The 26137-nt window shown below is 44.1% G+C and overlaps 1 protein-coding gene across 6 annotated transcripts in view; it reads right to left on the reverse strand.

Annotated features, from left to right (window-relative positions):
* Nucleotides 1-2063: 2063 nt before the first annotated feature.
* Nucleotides 2064-26137, reverse strand: part of SLC25A25 (solute carrier family 25 member 25) — a 39828-nt gene continuing 15754 nt past the window's right edge. For 2 of the 6 annotated variants that reach the window (XM_083597344.1, XM_083597346.1), the window contains exons 2-11: nucleotides 11999-12125; nucleotides 11804-11891; nucleotides 11102-11137; nucleotides 9964-10075; nucleotides 9084-9242; nucleotides 8219-8371; nucleotides 7957-8064; nucleotides 7403-7570; nucleotides 6487-6637; nucleotides 2064-4988 (exon numbers count right to left, since the gene is read on the reverse strand). In XM_083597344.1, coding sequence (XP_083453470.1) covers nucleotides 4804-4988; nucleotides 6487-6637; nucleotides 7403-7570; nucleotides 7957-8064; nucleotides 8219-8371; nucleotides 9084-9242; nucleotides 9964-10075; nucleotides 11102-11137; nucleotides 11804-11891; nucleotides 11999-12125 — 1287 coding nt within the window. In that variant the 3' untranslated portion in view covers nucleotides 2064-4803. Of the gene's footprint in view, nucleotides 4989-6486; nucleotides 6638-7402; nucleotides 7571-7956; nucleotides 8065-8218; nucleotides 8372-9083; nucleotides 9243-9963; nucleotides 10076-11101; nucleotides 11138-11803; nucleotides 11892-11998; nucleotides 12126-16732; nucleotides 17018-26137 lie in introns of those variants that run through there. The other 4 variants (XM_083597345.1, XM_083597349.1, XM_083597347.1 and 1 more) reach the window with 3 other exon arrangements.

Consider the following 26137-nt stretch of genomic DNA (forward strand, 5'->3'; position numbering starts at 1 on the left):
GTTATTCTAGTTTTGCAAATGTCCGCATCTTCCAAAAAAGGGAGGGGGGAGAGAAGACCCAGGTAACTACTGACTGGTTTGACAGATACCAGAAACGGTCCTAAAACCTGTGAGCACTTAGAAAAGGATGCTGTGATTACTAAGACCTATCATGGGTTTCTAAAAAATAAGTCATGCCAGATGAATTTCTTTTTTTCTTTTTTTTGATGGAGTTACAAACTTGGTGGGTCAGGGCAATACTGTGGATGTAGCATATGATATTCTTGTGAGAAAACTGGTAAAATGTGGGTTGCATGAGGTAACTGTTAAGTGGATTTGAAGCTGGCCACATAGATTTGTCGATACAGTGGATGCTTGGGTTGCGAACATGATCTGTGCGGGAGGAACGTTTGCAACCTGCAGCGTTCGCGAACCGCGCATCTGCATGGGTCGCAATTTGGCACTTCTGTGCATGTGAAAGCACCGAAACCTGGAAGTAACCCGTTCCAGTACTTCCGGGTTCGGAGCAGAGCACAATCCGAAGCATCTGTAACCCGAGGTATGACTGTACTGTATTTGGAGAAGTGATGTATGGGGTATTGGGGTGGGGTAGTATCTCTGGTCGGGGACACGTCACGATCTCTGTGGATGTGAGCATTCTCAACCTCACAATGCTTTGCAAACAAATCATAGTGAGCTACTGTTGGTTCCACCACCTCCTTTGGACCAGACTGTAAGGGGCTGTCTGCACTACCCAAAGAGCTCTGTCAGATGACGTAATGAGGTAGGCTTGAAGAGCTGCCCTCACCAGTGTTTGATTGCACTTGACCAGAACTTTCCTTCACTTGTGTTCAAGCCATCTTCCAGCCTGTTTCCTTGCCCCAAGATCTAGAGTATACCAGGGAGCCAAGTAGCCAAGTGGGAGAGAGGATCTGGCCAGTTATCCATGCCTCAGTAATGTGGTACCTGCAGGCCTCCAGGGCCAGAGAGATCTACTAGGGTGCCCACCAGCTTATCTAATCCCCTTTTGCTCCAGATTATAATTTACAATGTCTGTTTCTTTTCACTGCCCCAAGCAGTGGTTTGCAACAAACACAATGCAAGGTGCATCTCCACCACATCCAGTAGTTAAGCAAATAGGAAATACCAGGACAGACTTTGCTCGTGTGCTCAAGACATTGATTCTATAAAACATATTTTGCTGCACTGTGCGAAATATGAGCAAGCCAGGGCTGAACTGATACTACCCTTGCTGGTACCTTTCCCAGGAAAATCAGAGGCTCGCTATGTGAGGTTCCTATTGGAAGACAGGACAAACGTTAGAACATTAGCAGTGGCAAAGTTTTTATCGGTGGTTGCAAGAACCAATGATCCCTATCTTTAAGTCTGAACAAAATGCTTGTTTAACCTGGAGGTAGGCTGTCTTAATTGTGAATTGCTTTGTAACGATTTGTTGGATCTCCAGACCGTAATAAAGATTGATGATGATGATGAAATAGGAAATAGTGGAAGAAAGATGGTCATGTTAAAACCTTTTTCCTCTCCCACTGCTGGTGGGGTTGTCCCAACAAATGACCTCTGGAGAACCATCTCAAACAGACCACCACAGGCAATCAGCACACACACTCTTGCTGGCTGACCGAGCAGACGAGGTAACAGCTAGGATGGCACCAACCAAGATGAGTTTTGATTTTTCTCTCCCATATGCAACTAATTAGGCTACCCATGACAATCAAATCCCAAACCTCATTCAACTGTACCCAGTGAACAGGAGCAGTGTGATGTGTCCATTTCCTTGCCCAAATGATTTTTGTAGGCAACTTTCTTCCATGTGCCCTTAAGAAGTGCAGCTCTATGCCAGAAATATGGGCCTCAAGCCAGGGCTGACGCTTTAGAAAGTCACAGAAGACAACTGAAGGGTATTCAAGTCACAACGTGCAACTTATCAATGACTGAAGCTTTTATTGTAATCAAGCGTGGGTCAATGCAAACTCGCTTTATGTATTTGTTTGGGTGAAGGATGCATGCGCACACACCTTGAACCCACAGACTCCCAACTCAACACAAAACAAGGAAGCCACCAGCATCTTTGATAAACCTTTATTATTGTTATTGTTATTAATAATTATTAAATTTGTATACCGCCCTTCATCCAAAGATCACAGAGCGGTTCACAACATAAAAAGAAAACACAAAAGACTTAATAAAACAAAAACAAATACCCCCCCTCCCACAAACACATTTAAAAGGCCATAAAATGTTCATCAGCCAAAGGCCTGGTTATTCAGGAACGTTTTTGCCTGGTTTCTAAAGATATATAATGAAGGCGCCAGACGAGGCTCCCTGGGGAGAGCATTCCACAAGTGGGGAGCCAACACAGAAAAGGCCCGTTCTTACGTTGCCACCCTCTGGACCTTTCATGGAAGAGGCACACAAAGTAGGGCCTCAGATGATGATTGCAGCGTACGGGTTGGTTCATATGGCGAGAGGCGGTCCTTGCCTGTCCCCTACCATCACAGGCTTCTTGTTTTGTTAGTTTTGCCCTTCATATATTAAGGTTACAGCTACAAAGACAGTTCATATTGCATTGATTTGTATGTGCTGAAATCTCCTCAGGCCACCAAAGGTAAGGGGGAGGTCTCCCAAGGGTGGAGTGACTCACAAAAGGGGTGGGGGAAACACACGACTGAGATATGAACTCAAGGCAGACAGGCAGTTTCCCCCAAAGCAGCAGTGGACAGACCCAACTTAAGGCCCAAAGAGAACTGGGGGAGAGGAAGCTGCTCTCTGCTGCACAAGGCTTTCTGTGTACAGAGCAGCAGCAGCAACAGGGCCCTCTGAACCGCTGCAGCCTTCAGGGATAACTGCTTCTTCACAGTGCACTTTCCTGCCCCCGGAGGAGGAGCAGCAGGCAGGCAGATCTGCCAGCACAGAAAACAGCAACAGCTCAGCTCCAACTTCCTTCCGCACATCAGAAAAATGGGCATTTGTGATTTTTCTCTCCCTGAGATTTATTTTTCTCTCTCCCAAGTCCAATCAGCCCTTTTCATTATTAACCATTTAAATAAAAAAACCCATCTAGTTTGTGGTTCGTCCAACACCCATAAAAATAAAGTCACTAATGATGAGGTGATGCCACAGTAAGGCAGACCCCCAAACAAGGGCCTTTCATTCCCCACCACCCACCACTCTCCTAAGGCTTTTCCCCACAAAAGGATTTTTTCTCGACTGAGGCTCTCAGTCAACCCAGATGCAGGGCAGGCAACACGAAAAGGAAATGGAGCACTAAGGACCTCTGAGGGGGTCCAATTTGCAATGATTCTTTTATTAGACGATACTGAAAATGTGCAAAACGTTTTTAAGAACATAAATATGAGACCTGTACAAAAATACAGAATACCAAGGACAAAGTAACTATATTTAAACATGTCTACAAAAATAGTGTGACAGTTTCGTCTTTTGTCTTTAAATAAATACAAAATAAATATGCTTTGAAAGCAGCAAAACAACAACAAAAATGGAATGTGATGCTGGTCCCCAAGTCAAGGATCCCCTGGGCTCCAATAAGTCTTAGTGGACAAACTCAATGAACCCTTGAAACAGTGAAGTCAGAGATATGGCAGCCACCACCTTCCCTTCGCCCTATGATAAGCACCTGGTGGAAGTGGGTGGGTGGAAGCAAGCATCTCCCCACTCCCTTCTAATAACATAATGAAGGCTACCATTTTCACCTTTGTCAGTTAACCTGGTGTGTTCCCCATAGCAAAATTTCTTCCTTGTCCAAAGTTCAAGTCCACCAGCCCACCCTAACCTAATTCAGACTCTAGCATCAACCTATAAAGTTCTATGGATGAATGAAGCAATCCAAGGCTTGAAGTTTCAAGAATAATTTGCTACCTATAGCACTTGGCAGAACTGTATCTGAAGCACCATGCAAAACGCTAACTGGGAAGTGGCCTCTCCACAGCCCCTACCATGCTGCAGTGAGCTCAGATGCAGAGACTGGACCAGTGGCAACACAGCTCCCCAGTTACTTGGTCAGGCCATTCAAAATGTGCAGAACTGCACGTGCCAGGTCCTCTCAGCTACTCCAGCATGCAAACACAGACATGCAGACTCTAGACTGCAGCTGCTGCTTTTGTTATAAAGTGCATTTTGCCAGCAGTTTTACAGGAACACAGAAACTATAATAAAAATAAAATATTTTAAACTCTGTCTGGCTAACCTGAAAGTAACACTCAGACTCAGCAGGGACTGGCTTTGCACCCTGAAGCCTTGGTTTTAATTTTACACTGCAGCGTCAGAATTTTGAAGTAGAAAAATGAATTGCTTCTATCCAAAAGAAAACATGTAAACAGCGAAGTATTTTGGCCCAGCAGCCATTCCTACCCAAGGCAGGTCGTTTGCAGAATCAAAACCATGGCTAAGAAGAGTTTACAACTCAACAGAAAAAAGCTCTTTCAAGCAAGTTGGAAGATGATACATTCTCCAGCTGTGAGCTTGCGCAAAAGACTCTAAAGAGGGCTAAAAGCCAGGCCACCACTGACAGCTCAAGAAACTTTCCTTCAATTCCCAGTTGGTCCCTTGAACATGGGAAGAACTGCCAAACGATTGTTTAAAACACATATAGAGCTTTTGATAGCAACACAGTAAAAAGGCCCAATACCTCCTCATTCCCCAACACACACCATCTGGGATTTTCACAGCTTAGTTTGATCAGCTTAGTGTCAGTCAACACATTCACAGAATGAAATGGTGGCACACCCTGGGGGTCAGAGCCCCAAGATTTTGTTGAAAAAGTTCAAGGGTCCAGGCACCACCTGGTCACCGCGACTGCACGCCCAGAGTCATCTTCAGGTTCTCGTAGACCACGTAGCTAATGCTCACTGCTGGGATCACCTTCATGAAGTTGGGAGCCAAGCCCCTGTAGAGGCCAAAGGCTCCCTCTGTCTTCAGGATATGCTTGAAGAGACTCCTCATTGTTACCTGTGGCGCTCCTTCGACTGAAGCTGAAAGAGAAGCCATTGGACAATCGTCAAGAGCCTGGGTCACATGGACTGTGGACTGCACAATACAGCATGTCAGGGGCTGGCAGAGTCTAGGATGGGGGCAGAAAAATCTCAGGGAAGGGCCCAGAGGGTTGTGGGGGTCATGGCCGAGGGAGAGAGAAAGAAAGAATCAGAGGGTAGTGACAGGGAGGGGGACAGGCAAGTACCACTTGATTTCCTCCTGCTTATGTCCTCACACCAGCAAGCTCGTGCTGCCTCCCTGCCTCCCATGCTGACCCCTTCCTGGAAGGAGGGGAGCAGGAACGTGCAATAAGTTCCCACACACTCAAAAGGCAGAATGGTGGTTGAGTGCCCCGCAGGAGGAAGGATAATTCTAAGAGACATTACCCGCCCCCGCCCCAATTCTCCTAGGTCCAGAAAAAGTGGGAAATGTAAGCAACAGAAGGGCAAACTAGGGCAAGATGAGCAGGTGACAGCAAAGGTTGCAAGGTTTTTAGCTGGGGCAATCAGAATAAGATCCACTATCTATTGATTCAAAACCCTAAAATGTATTTTATATAACTGACTTTTTTATTTCTATTCTCTGTATATCATATTGTTATTTTATTGCTATGGCCAATGGCTGACACAAATAAAGATTCATTCATTCATCTGGTAAGATGGAGAGAACACCTGGAAGAATGATCCTCATCCAGCCCCTCTAGTATTTGGGGCTGGGAAAGGGAAAAGCACAGGTTCGGTTCAACTTTCCTAAAGCTAGAGCACAGCTTGGCAGTCAGGGTAGTAAAACAAGGGATTAGCAAAGCTTGTATTGTGTTGTGGAGAAGAGAGGCTTATTTTGTGCATTGTCTGCAGTGCCTTGAGGGACTAATGTACCAAAGCTTTCTTTCAATAAAAGTGAATGGGAAAACCTCTACTAGTCACAGCTCAATTCCTGAGGGGCACTGCATACCAGACACACATTTAACTTGCTGTGTGGTGTTTAACAGCCTGCGATTATGTCTCTGTAACTACTTGGCTATGTGCCAGCCTGAGACAGACGCCAAGATCAGCCCAGCGCAAAGAAACAAGAGGTGTTTGCACTTAGATATGCTAGCAACATTATAAACCTATAAAGCTTTGCCTACTGTTGAGTTGGGGGCGGGGAGCAGGAAGACAAAAAAATTCCCCACCACCAGACACACATATACTAGAAGCTTAGGATCACCAAGTTAAATTAGGATTAGATTCAGGGCAAATAAAATTAAATACTTCTACAGAATTTGTTTATGGGATTCACTGTTCAAAGATGTGTTGAACATTTAAAATTATTTCAGGTGACTTTCAAGAGAGACTTAGACAAAAACATGGAGAATAATGTCTATTGTTTACTTAGTTATTGTGGCTAAGTAGAACCTTTGGGTTCAGAGATTGTATATATTTCTAAAAACCAGGTGCTGAGCAGCAACAGACTTTCTGCATCTTAGGTTACATCCAAGGGCCTCTCAAATGCTCTTACCCTGAGCTTGCATTCGTGTGCGTACAAGGGCAAGAGGATAACTGGCCAGTTGTCCACAGGTGCTAGAGATGGTACCACAGGCCAACAGAACGAACACCCCTGGATCGGCACTGTTCACAGCATAATGTTGCAGCCAGCTGTTTTTCAATGTCTAGGAGGAAAAAATAAATTGTTCACAAAGCAAGTCAAGCATCAGTAGGACGCTTACGAATCTATAGTATGGGATTTGAGGTGGAGTAGGGAGAGTAATAAGGGATGCGGGTGGCACTTTGGGTTAAACCACAGAGCCTAGGACTTGCCAATCAGAAGGTCGGCGGTTCGAATCCCCGTGATGGGGTGAGCTCCCATTGCTCAGTCCCAGCTCCTGCCAACCTAGCAGTTCGAAAGCACATCAAAGTGCAAGTAGATAAATAGGTACCGCTCCTGCGGGAAGGTAAACAGCGTTTCCGTGTGCTGCTCTGGTTCGCCAGAAGCGGCTTAGTCATGCTGGCCACATGACCCAGAAGCTGTACGCCAGCTCCCTTGGCCAATAAAGCGAGATGAGCGCCGCAACCCCAGAGTCGTCCACGACTGGACCTAATGGTCAGGGGTCCCTTTACCTTTACCTTTAGGGAGAGTAATACTACAACTTTGAATATCCATGCTTCAAATCCTAGACTAGAGCACAGGTGGGAAATGTCACTGGAATTTAGCAGATTGGTGTCAGGACTCTAGCCTTCCTTAGCACATTCCTTTAGGACAGCAGTTCTCAGCCTGTGGGTCCCCAGATGTTGTTGAACTACAACTCCCATCATCCCTGAGCTCTGGCCTTGTTAGCTAGGGGTGATGGGAGTTGTAGTTCAACAACATCTGGGGACCCACAGGTTGAGAAAGGCTGCAACTTCCTCTCCCACAAAGCAGCTGCCAAGCCTCTTACCTCATATACAGCCAGGTCAATTCCTGCATAGGGAATGATCCCCAGCATATTGGGGATGTAGCCTTTGTAGAAAGCACCCATTCCTTCTTTGGTGAGGATGTTCTTGGCACAGTGCAGCATCCCTGAGTACTGCCCTGTTTTGCGCAGGGCCATCCGTGTCTTCAGAACCTAGCCCATGAGAAGAACAGATGCATCAGGAAAGCCTGTATAGAACAGGCAGGCAAATACAAACTTTTCCTGAACCAAGTCAAAGAAAGATAACTAGTAAATTATGTGTTCTTAAACCTTGGGTCCTCAGGCATTGCTTAATTACAGCTCCCATCATTCCCAGCCAGTTTTGCCAATGTTGCAGTCCCAACATCATCTGAGGAACCATGGCTGAAGAACACTGCAATAGACCACATTGCTAGTGAAGTGCTAGTATCTCTGATGGGCATGTCACCAATGAAGTCACTACTGTGGGAAGAGTTCCATCTAAAACATTTGAAAGCAGTCTGTTGTACGCAAAAGAAAAGGAGAACATCAGCTGCCAAAGGCGAAATTCAGGAACTCACCTCCATTGGGTAGATGCTGCTCTGTGCAATGGCTCCTGCCAATGAACCTGCTACCAGCCTCTCATGAATCCTCAGCACCTCCTGGTCAGTGCCAATGAATCGCTTGATCTATAGAGATAAAAGAATTCTGTCATTTGATACAGCAGTCTGCACAATTCACACCTGCTTCTTATTCCCTTGTTAGCCTCAACATTGGGATGTTAGCTGAACAGCAGCAGCACCATCTCACTTGCATTGCCTTGGGTCCGTCTGATGATTTTACCTGTTCATAGGCCATGAACTTGATGGCAGACTCTGGAGCAATTTTCAAAACATTGATGCCATTCCCTCGCCAAAGTGACCTTGTGCCACCCTCTCTGATCATCTGGGTAAAGCCTCCAACGATGCACATGTTGTTACTGCGAGAAGCATGGACCTGAAAAGGAGAAAGACATTTCTGGTTGGATCCAGGCCCATTTTCAGTTTTCCTGCTTGGGCAAAAAAGCTTTTCTTATCTACATACAAGTTTTAAACTAGCTTGCCTCACAAGTGTAGCAGGAAAAGGGACACTTTCATTCAACATCAGTTATCTATAGTCCAATATTAGCAAGAAGGGAAAAGGGAAGCAGTGGGAAATGGAATTGATGACGAAAGGGAGGCATGGGTCAGTCCGGTGACTCCTATGCAAAGTCCAAATTCCCCATTTCACAAGGTACTTCCAATGACAGCTGCGTTTCTCTGCCCTTTGAACCCAGAACAGGAAGAGCTGCCAGCAAGTCACAGGTTACCTCATTTCCAGCTAGAGCTGTCAGGACTAGTTTTAAGGGATTGCGTGTTCTGCCAAGGCTGCGCAGTCCAAGGACTGTGCTGTTGCTGACCTGACCTGCCCAACTTCCAAAAAACTACAAGTATAAATTCTGGAGGGAACCAGAAGTGCAGGTCATATGTAGAAAAGCAGGGCTCACAGAAACTGCTGAGAGTGGCTTCCCTCTGGGTGTCAGAATGACATCACCATATCTTACAGCTCTCTTGTTTCTGGAGGAAAAGTCTGTCTTGCAAGACTGTATTCTACCTATATCCTTGAACTAAGAGGAAAAGTTGATGGAGCCAGGACAACAAAGACCCTTCTGCCGAGCTTCCACCCTTACCTGCATGAGAACTTTCAAGCGGTCCAAGGGAGCAGTGCATGTTCTTGACACTGCCCCTGCCCCTCCACCTGCAACTAGGTGTCGCCACCACATTCCAGTCTGCCTCTCTTCCACTGTGAACTCATCTGGCACTGTCAGGTTCTCTCCTACATCAAAAATCTGCAAAGCAACAAAGCATAGCATGAGTAAAACATTTTTCTTCAGCTGTACTAGGTGTGCATGAGGACTTCCTCAGAGATCTGTTCATCATGCACCTAGATTAAACAATTTAAGCATGGAAGCAATTAGCACTAGTTTACTATTTCAACACCTGCACCTGCTTTATCTGTATCTGCAGCAGTTTTGTTCTCTCCTGCATGTGGCTGCAGCTAATAAAATTCATTAGAGGGTATTTCAGAAAATATACCATAGTTGTAGTTCCAAAAATGGGCCACCTGCCAGCCTTGCAATCTGCTGGTGTTCAAAATGACTGGCCAAGAGGAACAGAACAGGGGGAAAGATCTAGAGTTCTTCTGGAGTTCACAGCCTAGTTTGATCTCATTACGCAGCAATAAAAGCCAAATTTAATCAAAGAGCATTCGTATCACTTTCCAGAGCTGGCAGGTTGCAAACTAGCAGGACCCAGTTGTTTGCATACCTTGGGTACAAGTCAAGCAGCTTACCTGCCTTCCCACTCCCTGAGAACATTCACTTTCACCTGTGCCAGAAATTTTAAGAACAAGGCCAGAAGGCACATAAAAAAGCAGAAAGCAACCAGAGCGAGAAGGCAGCTAGCTTTTGATGGAGACTGCTGATAGGAGTCAAGAGCATGGAGCGGGACCCTCACAAATGCAACCATGAGTTTCACATACGTTGTGCATGAAGGATCTTAATTTCTTACCGTTGAGTGCTTCCAGTACAGGATAATCTCAGGAATGTTCTCCACAGGGTGCAACAGGTGATAGTCACGCCATTCATTCCAATCTATTGTCATTGTTCCATTTTTATCCATGCTGCAAGAATCAATTGGGAAGGTAAAATGAGCCAAGAGGAGGAGGTCTGGCGTATCAACTCTTTAGCTCCACACCAACCACACAAAACATAAATATTTGCAGAAGAGGACTAAAGAACATGCAAGCACAATTTTAAGAGCTTTATGTATCAGATAGCGTAAAATTCTTGGAAGAGTAATTTTCAAAAAGTCATGAGGGCAAAAATCTTTCCTGGGATCACAGGACAGCTCATGAGGAACAAATTGTGTTCTGTGTGGGGTTAAGATGGCTTCTCTATTGCCTCTCCCCACACCCTCTTCCTTTCACTGGGTCCTCCAAAACTAAATATATAAGGCTGTACAGGATGGACATAAGTTATTCCATAGGAAGAGTCTAGATTGGTTAATGTGTGTAGTCATAAAAAGAGTCAGATTAACTAGTGAGTGGCATGTGTAACTGTGTGTGCACTCCCATAAGTCATCTGCAATTTGTGTCCTTGCTGCCTGGTTATGGTCTGTACAGTGTGGCTTCATCTGTGGAAGGCAAATGTGTGAGTAGATTCTACCTTGGGGCAGCAGGAGGAAGAAGTTTTGAACTTAAGTGTTTTTCCATCCTTACCAATTAATCAGTCTTACTAATTGATAAAAGATTCCCAAGCATGAGGCATAGAAGTGCTCATTTTAACATAGCTCCTACTCTTAAGCATCAATTCAACCTTAGCCCTTTTGGCTTGCTTGCAGTTACCTTCTGGAAACAAAAATATGTGCTGTGCTTTTAATAGTTACCCCTTATTCTGCATATTTTTCTGCTGTTTTAGAAGTGCTTTATATTGATTAGCTGTGTAATTTGTTGATATCGATACTGAAATTTTTATGTTTTTATGTTTTTATGAGATATACTGGTGTGTATCTGCCTGTGCACTCACCCTCCATCACCACCAGGCTCACTAAAAATCTGCTACACATTACCAACTTCATTGCGGGTGGGGAGAAAAACTGGTACCAAAAGGAATAGGAGCCAGAGAAGAATATACACTTTGGTACTTACTAGGTGACAGGACCCCAGAAGTGTCCCGTTCTTATTCTGACAGACAGGGAAGCAGAGGGGAGAATACAAAGAGCAAGAAAGGGACAAATGTTAAAAGTTAGTGCAACACGCATGCAGCTGAAAGCATTTCAGTATGTTAAGTTGCATGCACGTATTAAAGCAGCGAGCACTGGAACATATACCTCAATTTATACCTTAATTTAAGATTATCTAATCTGCAGAAAAGCATTATACTACTACAAGGACAGCAATTCCAGAATGCTGGCAAAAATCATTCATACCTCTTGCTTAGCAGCTATTAAGCAAGTTCCCGCTTGGCCTACATGCTACTTGTCTATCTTACAGGACGGAATGTTAGCACCGTAAATCAATTCCTGGCAAGTATGAAGAAGCCTTTCCAAGAAGGAAAGCTGCTCTCTCATGAATCAGCATTCTGCTTACTTTTGATGTCACATGCTCTTATGCATTCTGGCCTCCATCTGTCCCTACTGTTCCAGCAAAAGATGTCAGTGGATCTTCACCTGTGATTGCTATTCTAGCACCATTTGCTGCTCTAGCATGCTTTGCTATGGACGAAATGCTGCAGAGTTGCTTCAGAGGTTTTATAAGGGGGGAGATATAAAGCAAGAGAAGGGAGACAAAGCTAACACCTTACACCATGGTCGCCAGAGTGAAAACACTAGAGCCAGCTGCAACACTTACCTCTTGAGAATTCTCTCAGCCTGCTGTTCAGAGATCTTGACTCCCAGATCCCGAAGGGACTGCACGATCTCCTGGGCATCAATGCAGCCTGTAAAGATGACAAGTAAGCTCTAAGCTTTATGAACAAAACAAAGCTGCCAGACAATCTGCAACAGAATCCCTTCGCTCCCAATAAATAAACCAAAATGTGCATACCATCATTCTTTTTGTCTAAGCTCTTGAAAACCAGTCTCAGTTTCTTTTCATGGTCTTGGAGATAGTGAACGAACTCCTCAAAGTCCAGCTGCCCATCTAGGTCCTTATCTCCAGCTTTAACGATTTTCTGTATGAAAAGACATAAAAACAACATTACAGGTGGTGACCATTTTAGGCACGCCCAATGGACATACAATTGCAGACCTGTGGATCCTTTTGGACACAGAAGAGGGCAGAACAAGGGACATAACAGGGCAGGGTGCACTTATACATGCCCAATCGACGCAGATGGGGGCTGGGAACGGAACCCCTGCACAAAATGATCTCTGTTTGGACTTCATTTTGTAGCCTTTTTATATAGCTGTGGCTAGGGAACAGGAGCAGGGAGAATACATAGCACACCTGTTTTTGAACAGCCTCACACATACTGTAAAAACTAAGAATCCAGAGCCCTACTGCATCAGGCCAATGGCTCATATAGCATCCTGTTCTCACAGTGGCCAACTACATGCCTATGGAAACCCTAAAAGCAGAACTGGAGCACAGCAGTCCACTCCCCACTGCCAGGAGCTCTTAAATTTAACCAAATATGTTTGATACCAGTTGTGCTGGTTTTTTGAGAGACAGTGTGTGTGTTTTCCCCAAACACCGCTAGGCTACACCTTGTCTTAAGATGCAAGATCAATGTCATGGGCTTGAGAGAAGTGAGGAGAGAGAGAGAGAGAGAGAGAGAGCGCTAGTTCTTCTGTAAAAGCTCCTTGCTAGGCACTGGGTAGAGAGATGTCATCATACTTTGCCTCTGAACAGGGAAGCAAGGAAGTTAAACCACACCAGCTACTAGAAATAATGACTGACCACCAAATACACACACAAGCTGAATAGAAATGTCAAAAAGCAGCTCTGAGGCAAGCATGAACTGATTTGGTCACCCTGCAGTTATGCACTTGTGCAAGATACTGGGGGAAACTGGATTTTAGAAGCAAAGTGTATATTTACAGAAGAGATTAAGAGATGGCAAAGTCATGTTGTTAATAAATAAGGAAACTTCATCCTTAACATTCCTTTTAGCAGGAAACAGCACCTTGAGCCTTGCCCAGATAGGCAGGTAAGCAAACCAGACACAGCAACTAAATGGCTGGGTCAATACCTGCTTTGCTATCACCTGTTTTGCATAGAGAGCAGGAAATTTGTTAAGTGAGATTACATATGTCGAAAAGCACCCAGCAAAGACCAGCTGGCTCCTCACAATGGCTCAACTGGGCTGCCTGCTGATCTCCACACAGCACAAGGCTATGAGTCGCTGGTGCCTGCATTAAACACCAGTCTACTAGGCTAGAGTGCCAAGAAACAGAGCCTGTCAATACCTAGCTCCACTTGCAAGACCATGAAAAATTAGAAAAAATAGAGGAATGGGTTATCATACTGCATTTTTAATAATTAGGCTGCTGATAAATATGTTCTGTATTAAAGTAATAAACGTTTCATATTGTATAAGAAACGACTCCCCTGAGAATTACGCTAGACATAATTTGAAATGCTCCTTCCTCCCCTTCCCTGTCCCCCTTATTACTAAACTTAGGCCTTCATATAATTTAATACCCCTCCTAACCTAAACTTAATAAGGACAGCCGGTCACCATCTGCGGTGACCTTTGAGACTTCCAAGGTGGATCTAATCTGCAGACAGACATGTGACAGTTGTAAAAGAAGAGAGATAGAAGGGGTCATAATTTGTAAGCTAAAGATAGAAGGCAATCTCTGGCATGTCATCAGATAACTGCTAACGAGCCAATTCAGGGTTTCCCAATACCACATGACCCTTTGGGAGAGGCAATGAAGCACTGCGGTCCCTGTAAGCTGGTCCTGGAGAAGCCAAAAACACACCTCCCCTTTCTGTAAAGGATACTGCAGCGGATACAAGGCAAAAGGGGAAAATGTCTACTAATGAGCACTCCCAAACGCTTCTGCCAAGTAATCTGCCCCCACTGAACTCGCATCTCTGTGATGCAAACGATTTCTAAAATTGTAACTCTGGGCTCACATCACGGTCAGTGCTGAAATTCTTTCCTACATGTGCACTGGGTCTGCACATTAATCTTCTTGCACTGAGAAAGCAAGACTGCTAAGGCCCCAATTGATGCAGGTTTTAAGGTTACTGTACTAAACAGAGTGTGGTGTTCCTACAGTTCTGATATTTACATTTAAAAAAATCAGTCTGCTTCCATGTATCCCCTCAATCATTGTCCTCAACCCCATCCAGTGTCTCCATGTCAGCAAAAGACTTCTGGTAACCACATTTGAATGCATGATGCTACAAATTGCAAGGCTGTTGGATTCTAGCTTAGTCTGCATTCATCAGTGCCTTGATAGCCATGACATTGTGACACACTGCTAGTGTGAAGGTCCAACAGAACAATGTGAAAGGAAGGGTCATATCGGATGTTGCATGGCCAATCTTATTGCCCTGATACCATCATACACTCTCCTTCAACCATGGCTGTTGAATAAGTGCTAAGAACTTGCCTTTGCTTACAAGCAAATTAATGAGTAATTAACTCATTAACAAAAATCTGAAGCGCATCTGATAATATGTTTGTTTCAGTTTGGGGAGGTGCAAGATGCTGGCTTTCAAACACTAGAAAGAGAATGAAGGAAATAACTGGGGAGGGGAGGGAAGAGAGTTCTGAACAAACCCAAATTCCTCATGAAAACCAGCTAACTGGCTAATTTACCAGAAGCCTGTTGGGACTGCAGTGATGAAACAAGGAAGATTCATAATCAAGTAGGCAACTTATCACCCACAAAATCCTCTCTGCACGTGCACATGAACCCTTCTATTACTTACTATCTTTATAGCAGCAACTACTGCATGTTGCCATGACTGGTAACACTGCCAGAGGGAAAGGGCTGCAGATCAGCGGTAACACATCTGGTTTTCACACAGAAGGCCCCAGGTTCAATTTCATTTTTTTATTTATTGCATTTATATCCCTTCCCTCCAAGGAGCTCAGGGTGGAGAGTACATGGTTCTCCCTCTCCCCATTTTATCCTCCCAGTAACCCTGTGAGGTATATTTTACAAGGTTGTTACTGTACTTCATCTTAACCTATTTGTAAGAATGGATTCCAAATATCATTGAATTTGAATATACAGTTTTGGGTTTCCCCCTCTCCCCCTTGTTTTCCCTTCTGCACAGGTTCTGTTTCTCGTTTTCTCTTTTTGTTTGCACCTCAACATGTTTGATGCACATATAGTTATGTGCCTTTTGAACTTTCAGTAAAGATGTTACCAAAAAAACACCAAACCCTGCGAGGTAGGTTGGGCTGGCCGAGGGTCACCCAGCGAGCTTTGTGATTACGTGAGGTTTCTCCCAGGTCCTAATCAAACACTTTACCCAATACGCTGCCCAAGCACCTCTAACTAGAGCTGGGAAAGATACCCTGTCTCCTCCACTGACAGCAGCATCAGTAACATTGAGCTAGATGAACCACTGCTCTGACTCTGTGTGAGCTTCCCATCTTCCCTATGGAAACAAATAGGACACCCCTTATGTACTTATGTTTTAAGCCAGACCAGCACAACACATGATCCACCAAATTCAAAACAGCCCACCAGATGTGCATTGTTGCCTGACAGGTGCTTAACAGCTCCATTTATGCCAAACTCTTGTTCAGATACTTCATTCAGACACTGCTGGGATGTATTGGATCACAAGTTGTGCAGGCTTGCTTTTAAAAACTTATGGTCTCCTGAACTTTCACATGAACCCTGGGTTGCATCCCACTAATTTCTAGTCAAAGTAGACCAATTGAAATGAATGAATTTAAGTTAGCCATGTCCATTAATTTCAATGGGCATACTCTGAACAGAACATTGGCTATCTGAGCTGAACTTCCTGTGTTAGGAAAGATAGGTGGGAAATGAAGACATTAACTGATGCTGCCTTCTTCCTGCCACCAACAATGCCACCCAGCCCCGGATATGCCTCCTCTTCACCTTAAATGTCCCTGGTACATCCCTCTCCACCCTCTTTATTTGCATGTAGGCTCAGTTGTAGTAACAATAGGCACAGCCAGTTCCATCCTTCAGAAGAATCAAGGACCTGGCCAAAATTGCTGTCACAGGGTGTTCTAGAGAAGTATGCTGGGTCAAGTTGCTCATATTGATATACATGATACTAAAAGGGAGGGTTTCCCCCACTTCAGATTATATACAGCCAACTGAAGTTTGGGTCTAACATGAACTGGCATTAGAACACACACCCAAAGGCTTTGTGGAAAATAGGTAGTATGAAGCAGAAGGCAGCACAAGGGCTGAATGTTGGAAATGCACCAGGTGGGTTTTGGAAACCTATTACATCCCCACACAATCTTCCACACTGTATTTACATTGCAAGGAAAATGAGAACTTGTGGAGGAAGGGCAGGGAAGATGACTCACCAACCCTCTTTACACTGAAAGCTGCTATAGAGCAGCAGCTAATAACTATCCCAAGCTAGAACCTGCTTCCAGAACAGAACTGGGCTTAAACTAGGGAGATACCCACTTGATCCTTGAAGTTCACAGACTAAACTTGAGCCATTGACCCAGTCCCAACCAATTTTACCTCAACAGCCTGTTGTCCAGATAAAAGGAGTGGAAGGCAACTATGTGTGCCACCCTCAACTCCTTGAAGGCATAGAGGAGGTCATACTGAACAGATTAGAACAGTTCAGCTCACATGCATTCTTTCATACCTGCTTCCATTGACGATAGGTGGAGAACTCCTGCGAAGGAATCAAAAGGCTCAGTCTGAAGATGGGCTTCAGATTCTCAGGAAGCCCCTTCGACTCAAAGTACTCAAACTCTGCCTGGGACTCGCCGAAAGTCGGCACATAGAGGCACAGGCAAAGCATTTCCCCCAGCTGTGCTCAGGCTCTCTTGTAAACCACCCAACTCCGCTCCTTTCTCGTTTCTCGTGCTTGAGAGGAAATGCCGGCAAGACTCATGACACATGCCTATGAGCTGTCCTTGCTGTGCTGTGATTGGCTGCCCGAGCCCTGCCCTTCTGCTTAAAAGGGAAGCTTGTGTCTCTCAAGCCCTTCCCAGCCACCCTGGACTCCTGACAAGTGCGTGTGAGGCAGCTCCAGATTGCTCAATCCCTGCTTTCCCCTAACGTCACTTTCCCCGGCAGGCTAGATTAACCCTCTGCAGCCTCTTCTAGGCTTCAGAGCTGCTCTAGACAGGGCTATGTGACAGTTCTACTTTACCGGTATGAAAAAGAGTGAAAGCCCTATGCAAAAGACACTCAGGAAACCCAAACTGTTATCTGAACATCAATTCGTATGGGAAAGACTAATGGGGACAATGTTTTAAAGGGAGGGAGGAAGAAGAGACCCAATGATTCCTCACTGAAGCAAATCTGATCCTGATTTAAGACAAAACACAAAACACTTTGGGACACTACCAGCAGCAACATAAAAATACAACAAAGCCATCAGGCATTTCAAATGCCCTCTGAAATAACCATGTCTTACACTGCCACCTGAACCCCACTAAGGATGAAGCCTGATGGGTTTCCTGCGGCAAGGAGTTCCACATAAGCAGATGCCACCACTATATAATAATTTGTTATTTGTACCCCGCCCATCTGGCTGGGTTTCCCCAGCCACTCTGGGCTGCTTCCAACAAAGATTAAAAATACATTAAAATGTCACACATTAAAAGCTTCCCTGAAAACCACTAAAAATCAACCCAGCACCCAGCTTGTGTACCAGCCCCAGCTCCTCTCTGCTGTGGTAAGGTGTGAAAGGTAAGCTCAACAGGATATGCTATGCCACCTTCTGTGATGGCTGTATGAAACAAGTGGCGTGTGTGTTTCAGCTTTTTAAAGAGGAAGGGGAAAGAACCACTAGGTGAGAATGAGCAACTCATTCAACTGCTATACATGTTTGCATTGAAGTATACTGCAGGCAGCACTGGGTACCTTGCAGTGGCCAGTGTTCTACCAAAAAATTAAATCATTTTATAAACAATATTCTCATTTAATATTCAATAGGGGGATCAGGCAAAAGAGGTGTGATTTGTTACTCACACTGTTGTGAATACCACAGAAAAATTAGGATGTTACACCCACAAATTAACATTACACACACACGTTTGCATACCATAGTTCTAGCGTCAGGCTCAATTCACTGACATGGTCAGGACTTTTTTTCAGCAGGAACTCAGTCGGTGCTATTCCCATTCTAAGAGAATGAGACAGAAAGAGTTGAGTTCCTCTTTTTCTAGAAAAATAGTACTGAACATGGTTAATTTCCCATTTTGCAGCCATTCACTTTGAACTGTGGGGGAAGCAAGGAGATAGCATTCACAGACAGGAACCAGCTGCTAGCTATGGAATTACAATTGCTGAACTCTGATCCCTGAGCGGCCTTACAAGACTGTGGGATGGGACAGTAGCTGAGCAGTATAGCCCATGTGCTGCGTGCAGAAGTGCCAAGCCCAACCCTTGGCATCTCTAGTTAAAGGCCAACTCAGGTGCCAGGGCTGGAATAAACTCTTCTGCCCAAGATCTTTGAAAGCTGCTGCATGTCAGCATGTACATAATACTGAGATTGACAGACAAGCAGAATTAGTGCCCTGGTTTACATGTCACTTTGAAGCACAGTTAAGCTGAACTGTGGTTTAAAGATGCATGTGCAGTGTGCTTGTGCACAGGACTGAAATCGTGCCTGTTTTGCTCCCCCACCCAACCACACAGCTGAGAACCAAGCCATGATTTGGCTTAGCCCTATGTCCAAAGTCAGGGACGCCGGTGGTGCTGTGGGTTAAACCACAGAGCCTAGGACTTGCCGATCAGAAGGTCAGGGTTCGAATCCCCGCGATGGGGTGAGCTCCTGTTGCTCGGTCCCTGCTCCTGCCAACCTAGCAGTTCGAAAGCACGTCAAAGTGCAAGTAGATAAATAGGTACCACTCTGGCAGGAAGGTAAACGGCGTTTCCGTGCACTGCTTTGATTCGCCAGAAGCGGCTTGCTGGCCACATGACCCGGAAGTTGTATGCAAGCTCCCTCAGCTAGTAAAGCAAGATGAGCGCCGCAACCCCAGAGTTGGTCACGACTGGACCTAATGGTCAGGGGTCCCTTTAGCTTTACCTTTATGTCCAAAGTCAGGTAGATGGCTTATCTCTCTCCAAACATACCACAAGCTGGAACCAAGACCTTTTCTTGGGGGAAAATGGATCCTACTTTTGTTACATAAAGTTTAGTTAGAAGGGATCCTCAGGGTCATCTAGTCTGGCCCCTTACAATGAAGGAATCTCAACTAAAGCGTCCATGACAGATGGACATCAAACCTCTGCTTAAACCCATTTTTAAGGCTGAAAGCAGGACGTAGTACTGTAACAAAACTGTACTACTAAACTGAACAGAGCCTCAGAGGCAGAATTAAACAAAAGTTGCCATGTGTCTGGCAGAATTATCTCACGAACGCAAATTATACCATAAAGGTGGAACATTACATTGTGGGAAAACTACACTGTAATAAATCCTGACAAAATAAAGTTTAATTATGTCTCCACAACTTGTATGTTCAACTGGTACGCCGTTTAATTATAGATGAAAAATAGGAAAAGCATTTCCAACCAATTTGTCCGTTCAGAGCCCTTTTATCATTCCAACAGTTGTGCCCTTTCATGTCTGTTACCTAACATGGATTAACCTTCTCTCCCCCCTCCACCTCTGACGTCTATTCTCCATAGCAAACAGGATCTTGTCTCAAAATTCCAGATCCTCTTAGAGATCAACAGCAGGCTGCGCAAGAGGGGGGAAAAGCAACCCGAACTTCACCTCACTTCTGCCAACCAACGTCCAAGTGCTCTCACCCAAGTGAACTCAAAGCGCTGCCACTTTCTGGTGTTACGTCTGCCAACTAGGTGAACAGTTAAACTCACGACAAATATTTTAGTTGTGATAGCTAGAAATCTAAAGCTTGGGTATGAGCCCAGCCCCCCAGGGACCAGAGACGTCACTTTTTAGTTCAAACTGAAGCACATGCAAGTTGCTTATGACAGTTTCGCACATTTTTTTTACAAAGTAATCTACCTCTACTTGGAAACTGGTAACCATAGTTGGAACGTTCAAAAAGTCGTAAGGGAGTTTCACTGTTCCTGTAGCACTAATGGGCTGTACCAATAATGTGACAGATCAAACTATGCAGTGATGGGTTAAAACTCCCCAACTAGGTCACAGCCCAACCTACAGCAAGTTACACCAGCACTGGCTTCACACAAATAGATGGTAAAAAATTAAAAAATGAGTGCCAAATCTGAAAAGGTTCAGACATCTTGTGAAATAGACAGTTTCGACTTGGGGCTCTAAAGTCCGTGGATTCTGCTGCCTACCCAACTATGAAACTCACTGGGTGACCTTGACCTTGAGACAGTAACTCTTTTGACAACCTACATCACAGGATTGTTCTGACTGGACCCAAGAGACCCAATGCACCACCCTGAGCTGCCTGGAGAAATGGTGGAATATTACACAATATTATCCATTTAAATATAACAAGGGATTTTTGCAGCTTTTTAAGGCCATGCACACTCAAGTTCCATTTAGCTCTAAATGGTTTTTGAGAAATCTGCAATTATGGCAGTTCCAATTACCCTTTGGTATGACTGGTGTGCTGTTCACTTTGTAAATATTTTCCACTGATTTGAGTTTTTGCTTTCATTTTGTACCATCACCCCCATGGCGATGTTCCCTCATATGAACACTCAACCAGCACCAGGATTGACACACAGTTATCGCAAGCTGCTCTTCTCATATCAGGTGCCAGTACCACTCTTGACTCCGTCCCACTAAATTATATCCCTGTTTCATTTTACAAAACCTTCCTTCTCCAAAATAGCCTGATTCTGACCATCAACATTTGGCATCCCTGGAATGGAATGTTGCAATTCCATGCCGGCAAATATGGTGGCCTCCACTGGTCATGTTGGGCGGGACTGGCTGAGCACAGCAACATTCAGAGTGCACTGGCCATTCCTACTTGCTATGCCACAGAGACTGAAATCCTACAGAGAGTAAAGATGCCAATTTAGGATTCTGCTCACAAAACAGACCCCAGAAAATGTTTGGGTGGCCATTTCAGGTGCATCTTTGTGTGATTATCAGGCTCACAGTCAGAAACTTTGTAGTGAGGTAACATAAGGATTCAGTATGACATTTTGCTTTCCCCATATTTACATACCTACATAATTTATGTAGCTGCCCCATAGCAGAAGTACTGTAGGAAGCCTGTATGGTGTAGTAGTTAAAGAGTGTCAGACTAGGACCTAGGAGATCTGGGTTAAGCCTTCACTCCATCATGAAGCTCACTGGGTGACCACGGGCCAGTTATAACCTCTTAACCTACCTCACAGGGTTGTTTTAGGGATTAACTTAGGCCTGGGGTGAATCATGTACTCTTTGGAGAAAAGGGTAGGATATAAATGCAATAAGCTCTTCTGCTTACCCACTTAAGAAAGCTGGAGGGGCAGCCAGATGGAGATGTCAGTTGTCTACCTGGCATCCAGAGATCTCTATGTGCTTGCAGTCGGACCCACGCCAGTTGCAAAATGCACCTGGCTAATTTTGAACCGTGTGCATGCAGAATTCTATACACTTCTCTCATTGTCCTTACTCATCTTCTTTCTAAACTAAAAAGCCCCAAATGTTGTATCCTTTCTACATAGGTGAAAGCCCAGTGGTAGAGAGAACCTGCTTGGTACGCATTAGGTCCCAAGACCAATCCTTAGCTTCTCTGGGCAGGGCTGGGAAAGCACCCTGTCAGAAATCCTGGAGAGCAGCTGCCTGTCAGTGCACACACCACTCAGCAACAAAACCAATGGCCTGGGCTCAGAGTAAGTCAGCTTCATATGTTGGGCTCTAACTCAGTGGTAGAGCATCTGCTTTGCATGCAGATGGGCCCCAAGTTAAATCTCTGAAATCTCCAGGATAAAGCTGTGAATGCCATCTGTCCAAAACGTTGGAGAGCTGCTGCCAATCTGTGTAGACAATACTGACGTAGATCGACCAATGGTTTGACAGTATAAGACAGCTTCCCATGTTTCTACAAGGGAACTGATCCAACCCCTTAATAATTTTGGCCGAAGCCACTTGTGCCTCTTGTCTAGATTCAATGCTGGGTCAAGCAGACCTCTCCCACCCCCCGACCGCTGTTACAGGGTACAGTTGCCACATCAGGGACTGTAGGAACAAACAGTACAAAAAGAAATACATTATTTGACACCTCAGTCAAAAAACAGTTGCATAAATCAAAGCTTCAAATTGGTTGACAAAGAGAAAATTTTTCATGAGAAAGGAACAACTCAACTCCAAAACTGACCTTTTTTAACTGCCAGCACACTGGTGGGGATTTGGACATGATGGTTTTGTGCCAATATATCATGTGCCAATGTATCATGTGCTCATCACAATTTCACCCGTAGGAAAGAACAGTCTATTCCACAGGTCATCTTTGTCACAAAACTTGCCCAACAGTAAGGATAAACAAAGCCATCCCTTGCTGGACTTTGAAACTGGCCTTATTTAACTACATAATGTTTATTTGTACTTGGGTCATCAAATAATCCTTGCCCAACCAAATGCCCTCTTAGATTTATTTTTACTACAACTACCACTACCATCATCCCCAGCCAGCATGGAGGACCTCAGGTTGGGAAAGCATGCTCTAAAGCAGTGGTACCCAATTAGTTAAGTACTGTGGACCTCTCTTTTTTTTTTTCAAATTCAAGCCATGGATCTCCTACTTTTGAAAAGTTTGATATCTCTATGGGGGTTTTTGTTATGTGAATGATGCTACGGACCCCCTGGGTTCAGTGTTCGAAATTAGCCAGTCACTAGTCGCTTCTTGTGACTCAGGATCGCCCCCTTGCGACCAAGTGGAGGTTTCCTATCACAAGGTTTGTGACTAAAATCTCTGCCACAGGACAGCAAGGGAAATGTCACTGACTGAGCAAAAGCTGTTATCAGACAGTGGTGGGAGTGGGGCCAAGTCCTACCTGCAAGTTAACACAAGAACAGGGCTATAAAAGAAGGAGGAATCAAGATAATACTGCCTAGGATTTTTATGACAGTAGGAGCTATTTGGCAGTGGATCAGACACCCTCGGGAGGTGGTGGACTCTCCTTCCTTGGAGGTTTTTAAGCAGCGATTGGATGGCCATCTGCCATGGATGCTTCAGCTGAGATTCCTGCACTGCAGGGGCTGGACTAGATGACCCTTGGGGTCCCTTCCAACTCTACAAGTCCATAATTTTATGTACAGTTTTCCTCACTCCTAATGTAAGGTATCTATTATTTCATTCTGCTTACAAACCACTAATAACAATAGTTCTTCAGGTGGTGTACAAGGTAACAGTGACAAACTTAAAAATCACAATTATATAAAACACCAATTATAATGCTATAGAAACACAACTGTAATTTAGTCAAAACTAAAACTAAAGTAGGGAAGTAAAATACTGCAGCACTAAGCTATAAGAGGAAGCAATTTTAAAAACCACACAGCTAAAACGCTAAATCACAACACAGTACTAATAACTAAAGGGCCAGAGCTGAAAAGGCCCTTTCACTCATAAACACCTTCCCCTACCTAATTTGGCAATGGCATTCAGAAGCAATGTTAGAAAATCAGATATATAAGCAAAGTGCCAAATGGCTCCTTAAACCAAGGTTACAGTCAACTACATGGAATGTCTAGTTGCCATTTTTGGACAAGACAGCTCTAAAGTCTTGTTTTCAAATGATGCATTGACTGTGATTGGTTATCAATTAAAACTCTGGCTAGTTCAGATGACGACCTTCAGCTAGCTTAAGAACTCTGAGAAAAGAAAAGTCACTTGATCTAGAGACATTCCACATATATATTGGCCTATTCCTACCTCTTTTTCTTAATGGTGACACAGACCATTCATAACATGAGAATATTCTTCACAGTTGTGAGCAGGGCAGTGGAATGGGGTAAGTGAAGACAAGCTACAACAATTAACTGTAATGTTTTTTACTGCTCCTGCTCAGGCTGCACAGAAAAAGCATTTTGGTTCCTGAAATTCATTCTGATCATGCAGATAAAATATAACTGGTAGAATTCTACAGGATGCAGTATTAGTGTGTAAAAACAAGATCCAATGTAACCGTGGTTTAAGGAGCTATTTGGCATCTAACCTATGTATCTGAGTTTCAAATGCTGTCCTCAGGCAAGCAGGTGGTGGAGATGTCAGGCACTATCCTGGTACCCAGGAATCTTCACTTGGTTGCAAGTGGATAGCCAGGTGCAAAATGTGCCTGGCACCTGCCATCATGGTATTGAGGAAGTCTCAAATAGAGTGGTACCTTGAGTTGCATGCGCTTCAGGTTACAGACACTTCAGGTTACAGACTCCGCTAACGCAGAAATAGTACCTCGGGTTAAGAACTTTGCTTCAGGCTGAAGTGGCAGTGGGAGGCCCCATTAGCTAAAGTGGTGGTTCAGGTTAAGAACAGTTTCAGGTTAAGAACGGACCTCCGGAACGAATTAAGTACTTTACCTGAGTACAAGGGAAGCTACGATGCCTTCAGGTATCAAGGTCCCAAAATGTTAAACAAACTTGGTGATGTGAACCATGTAGAGTTTTATAGCAAATAAATGTTACTATATTTCTTATTTGAGGGTAGTATTTTTATGTTGTCTCTGAAAGAGCAATGGAAGCCAAGAATATACAGTGGTACCTCTGGTTACGAACTTAATTCGTCCCGGAGGTCCATTCTTAATCTGAGGTACCACTTTAGCTAATGGGACCTCCTGCTGCTGCCAGTGCGCGATTTCTGTTCTTATCCTGGGGTAAAGTTATTAACCTGAGGTGCTACTTCCGGGTTAGCGGAGTCTATAACCCAAAGTGTTTGTAACCCGAGGTACCACTGTAGTCCCTGAATCTTTGAAGCCTTTAATCGATGGCTTCTTTGCTTGACTCCTTTCTCAACCCCCTCCTCCCTAGTTAAGTTTTCTTGTAGAGAGCGCACAGTTCCTCTCTAACTGCAAGCTGAGACGCCAACATAGCTAAGGAACATCTAACGTATCCAGGGGAACAAGAGCAACAGGCGGGACTTTTTTTCCAGTCTAACATTACACTAGCAGCATTCATTTCATTTTATCCAGAAAGTGGAATAAAAGAAAGCATGTTTATTGTCACGTATGTTCTCTAACACACTATGTGTATGTTTTTTACTTATGTTATGCCTTTTCATAAAATCTAATGTCCAATAATAAAGTTACTACACTAAAACTATACAAGAAATTTAACAGTAATGTACAGTGGGTTGCGGGGAGAGAAGTACAAATACTAAAGTTTGTGCAAACTGGTTTTATTACTTGGTGCCTAAAACTTAACAAGGAAGGCTGATGGAGCTGGCTAAGGAGGGCATTCTGAAATCTGAGTGTTGCAATAGAAGAGGCTCTGCTTGCAATATCCTCCTGCTTTCTAAAGCCTCCAGAATTTCATATGGAAGCAGGCACTTTGTTTTCCAGCCAAAAATGTGACTTTCCAAGCCTGACATTGTCAAAGAACGACCTTCAAGAAGGTCCAATAGTAACCAAGAGCATTTGTGCCACTCACAAAAAAATGTTTCCCCAGCCCATAACAAAGATCTAGTGTGCTTAATGATAGTTCGAGAAAGAATAATCTGGAACAGTGGCTTGTTTGCTTGAAAAATTAATGAAGGCTCTACCCTACAGGAAAAGATAATTTCAATGGAAAAGATGCCAGGAATAGCTTTCAGAATGATAAACTCTGGATGTAAAGAATTTACATTTTTTTCAATTTGCATTTTTTCAAGGGAGCATCCAAGTTTAGAGACCAGCAACACTGCCAATTTCTGCCCTTGCTGGATCCTGAACCAGAGTTTTCAACACAATAAGTCTGCTGATATATAAATTATCCTATCATGTAAACTAACAAATCTAAGCCATAAATTACTGGCTGTGGGCTTAGATCATTTCACATTAATTTTAAAGGTGCTTTTTTAAAAAATATGATTGCTTCAGTTCTATCCCCCTGCAAGTGACAATTTTAAAATTGCATTGACTATAGAGGAAAGTTATATGTGGTCCTCCAGCTTTTGTGTAA

This window comes from Podarcis filfolensis, assembly GCF_964270895.1.
Source record: "Podarcis filfolensis genome assembly, chromosome: Z".
In the NCBI taxonomy this organism is placed as follows: Eukaryota; Metazoa; Chordata; class Lepidosauria; order Squamata; family Lacertidae; genus Podarcis; species Podarcis filfolensis.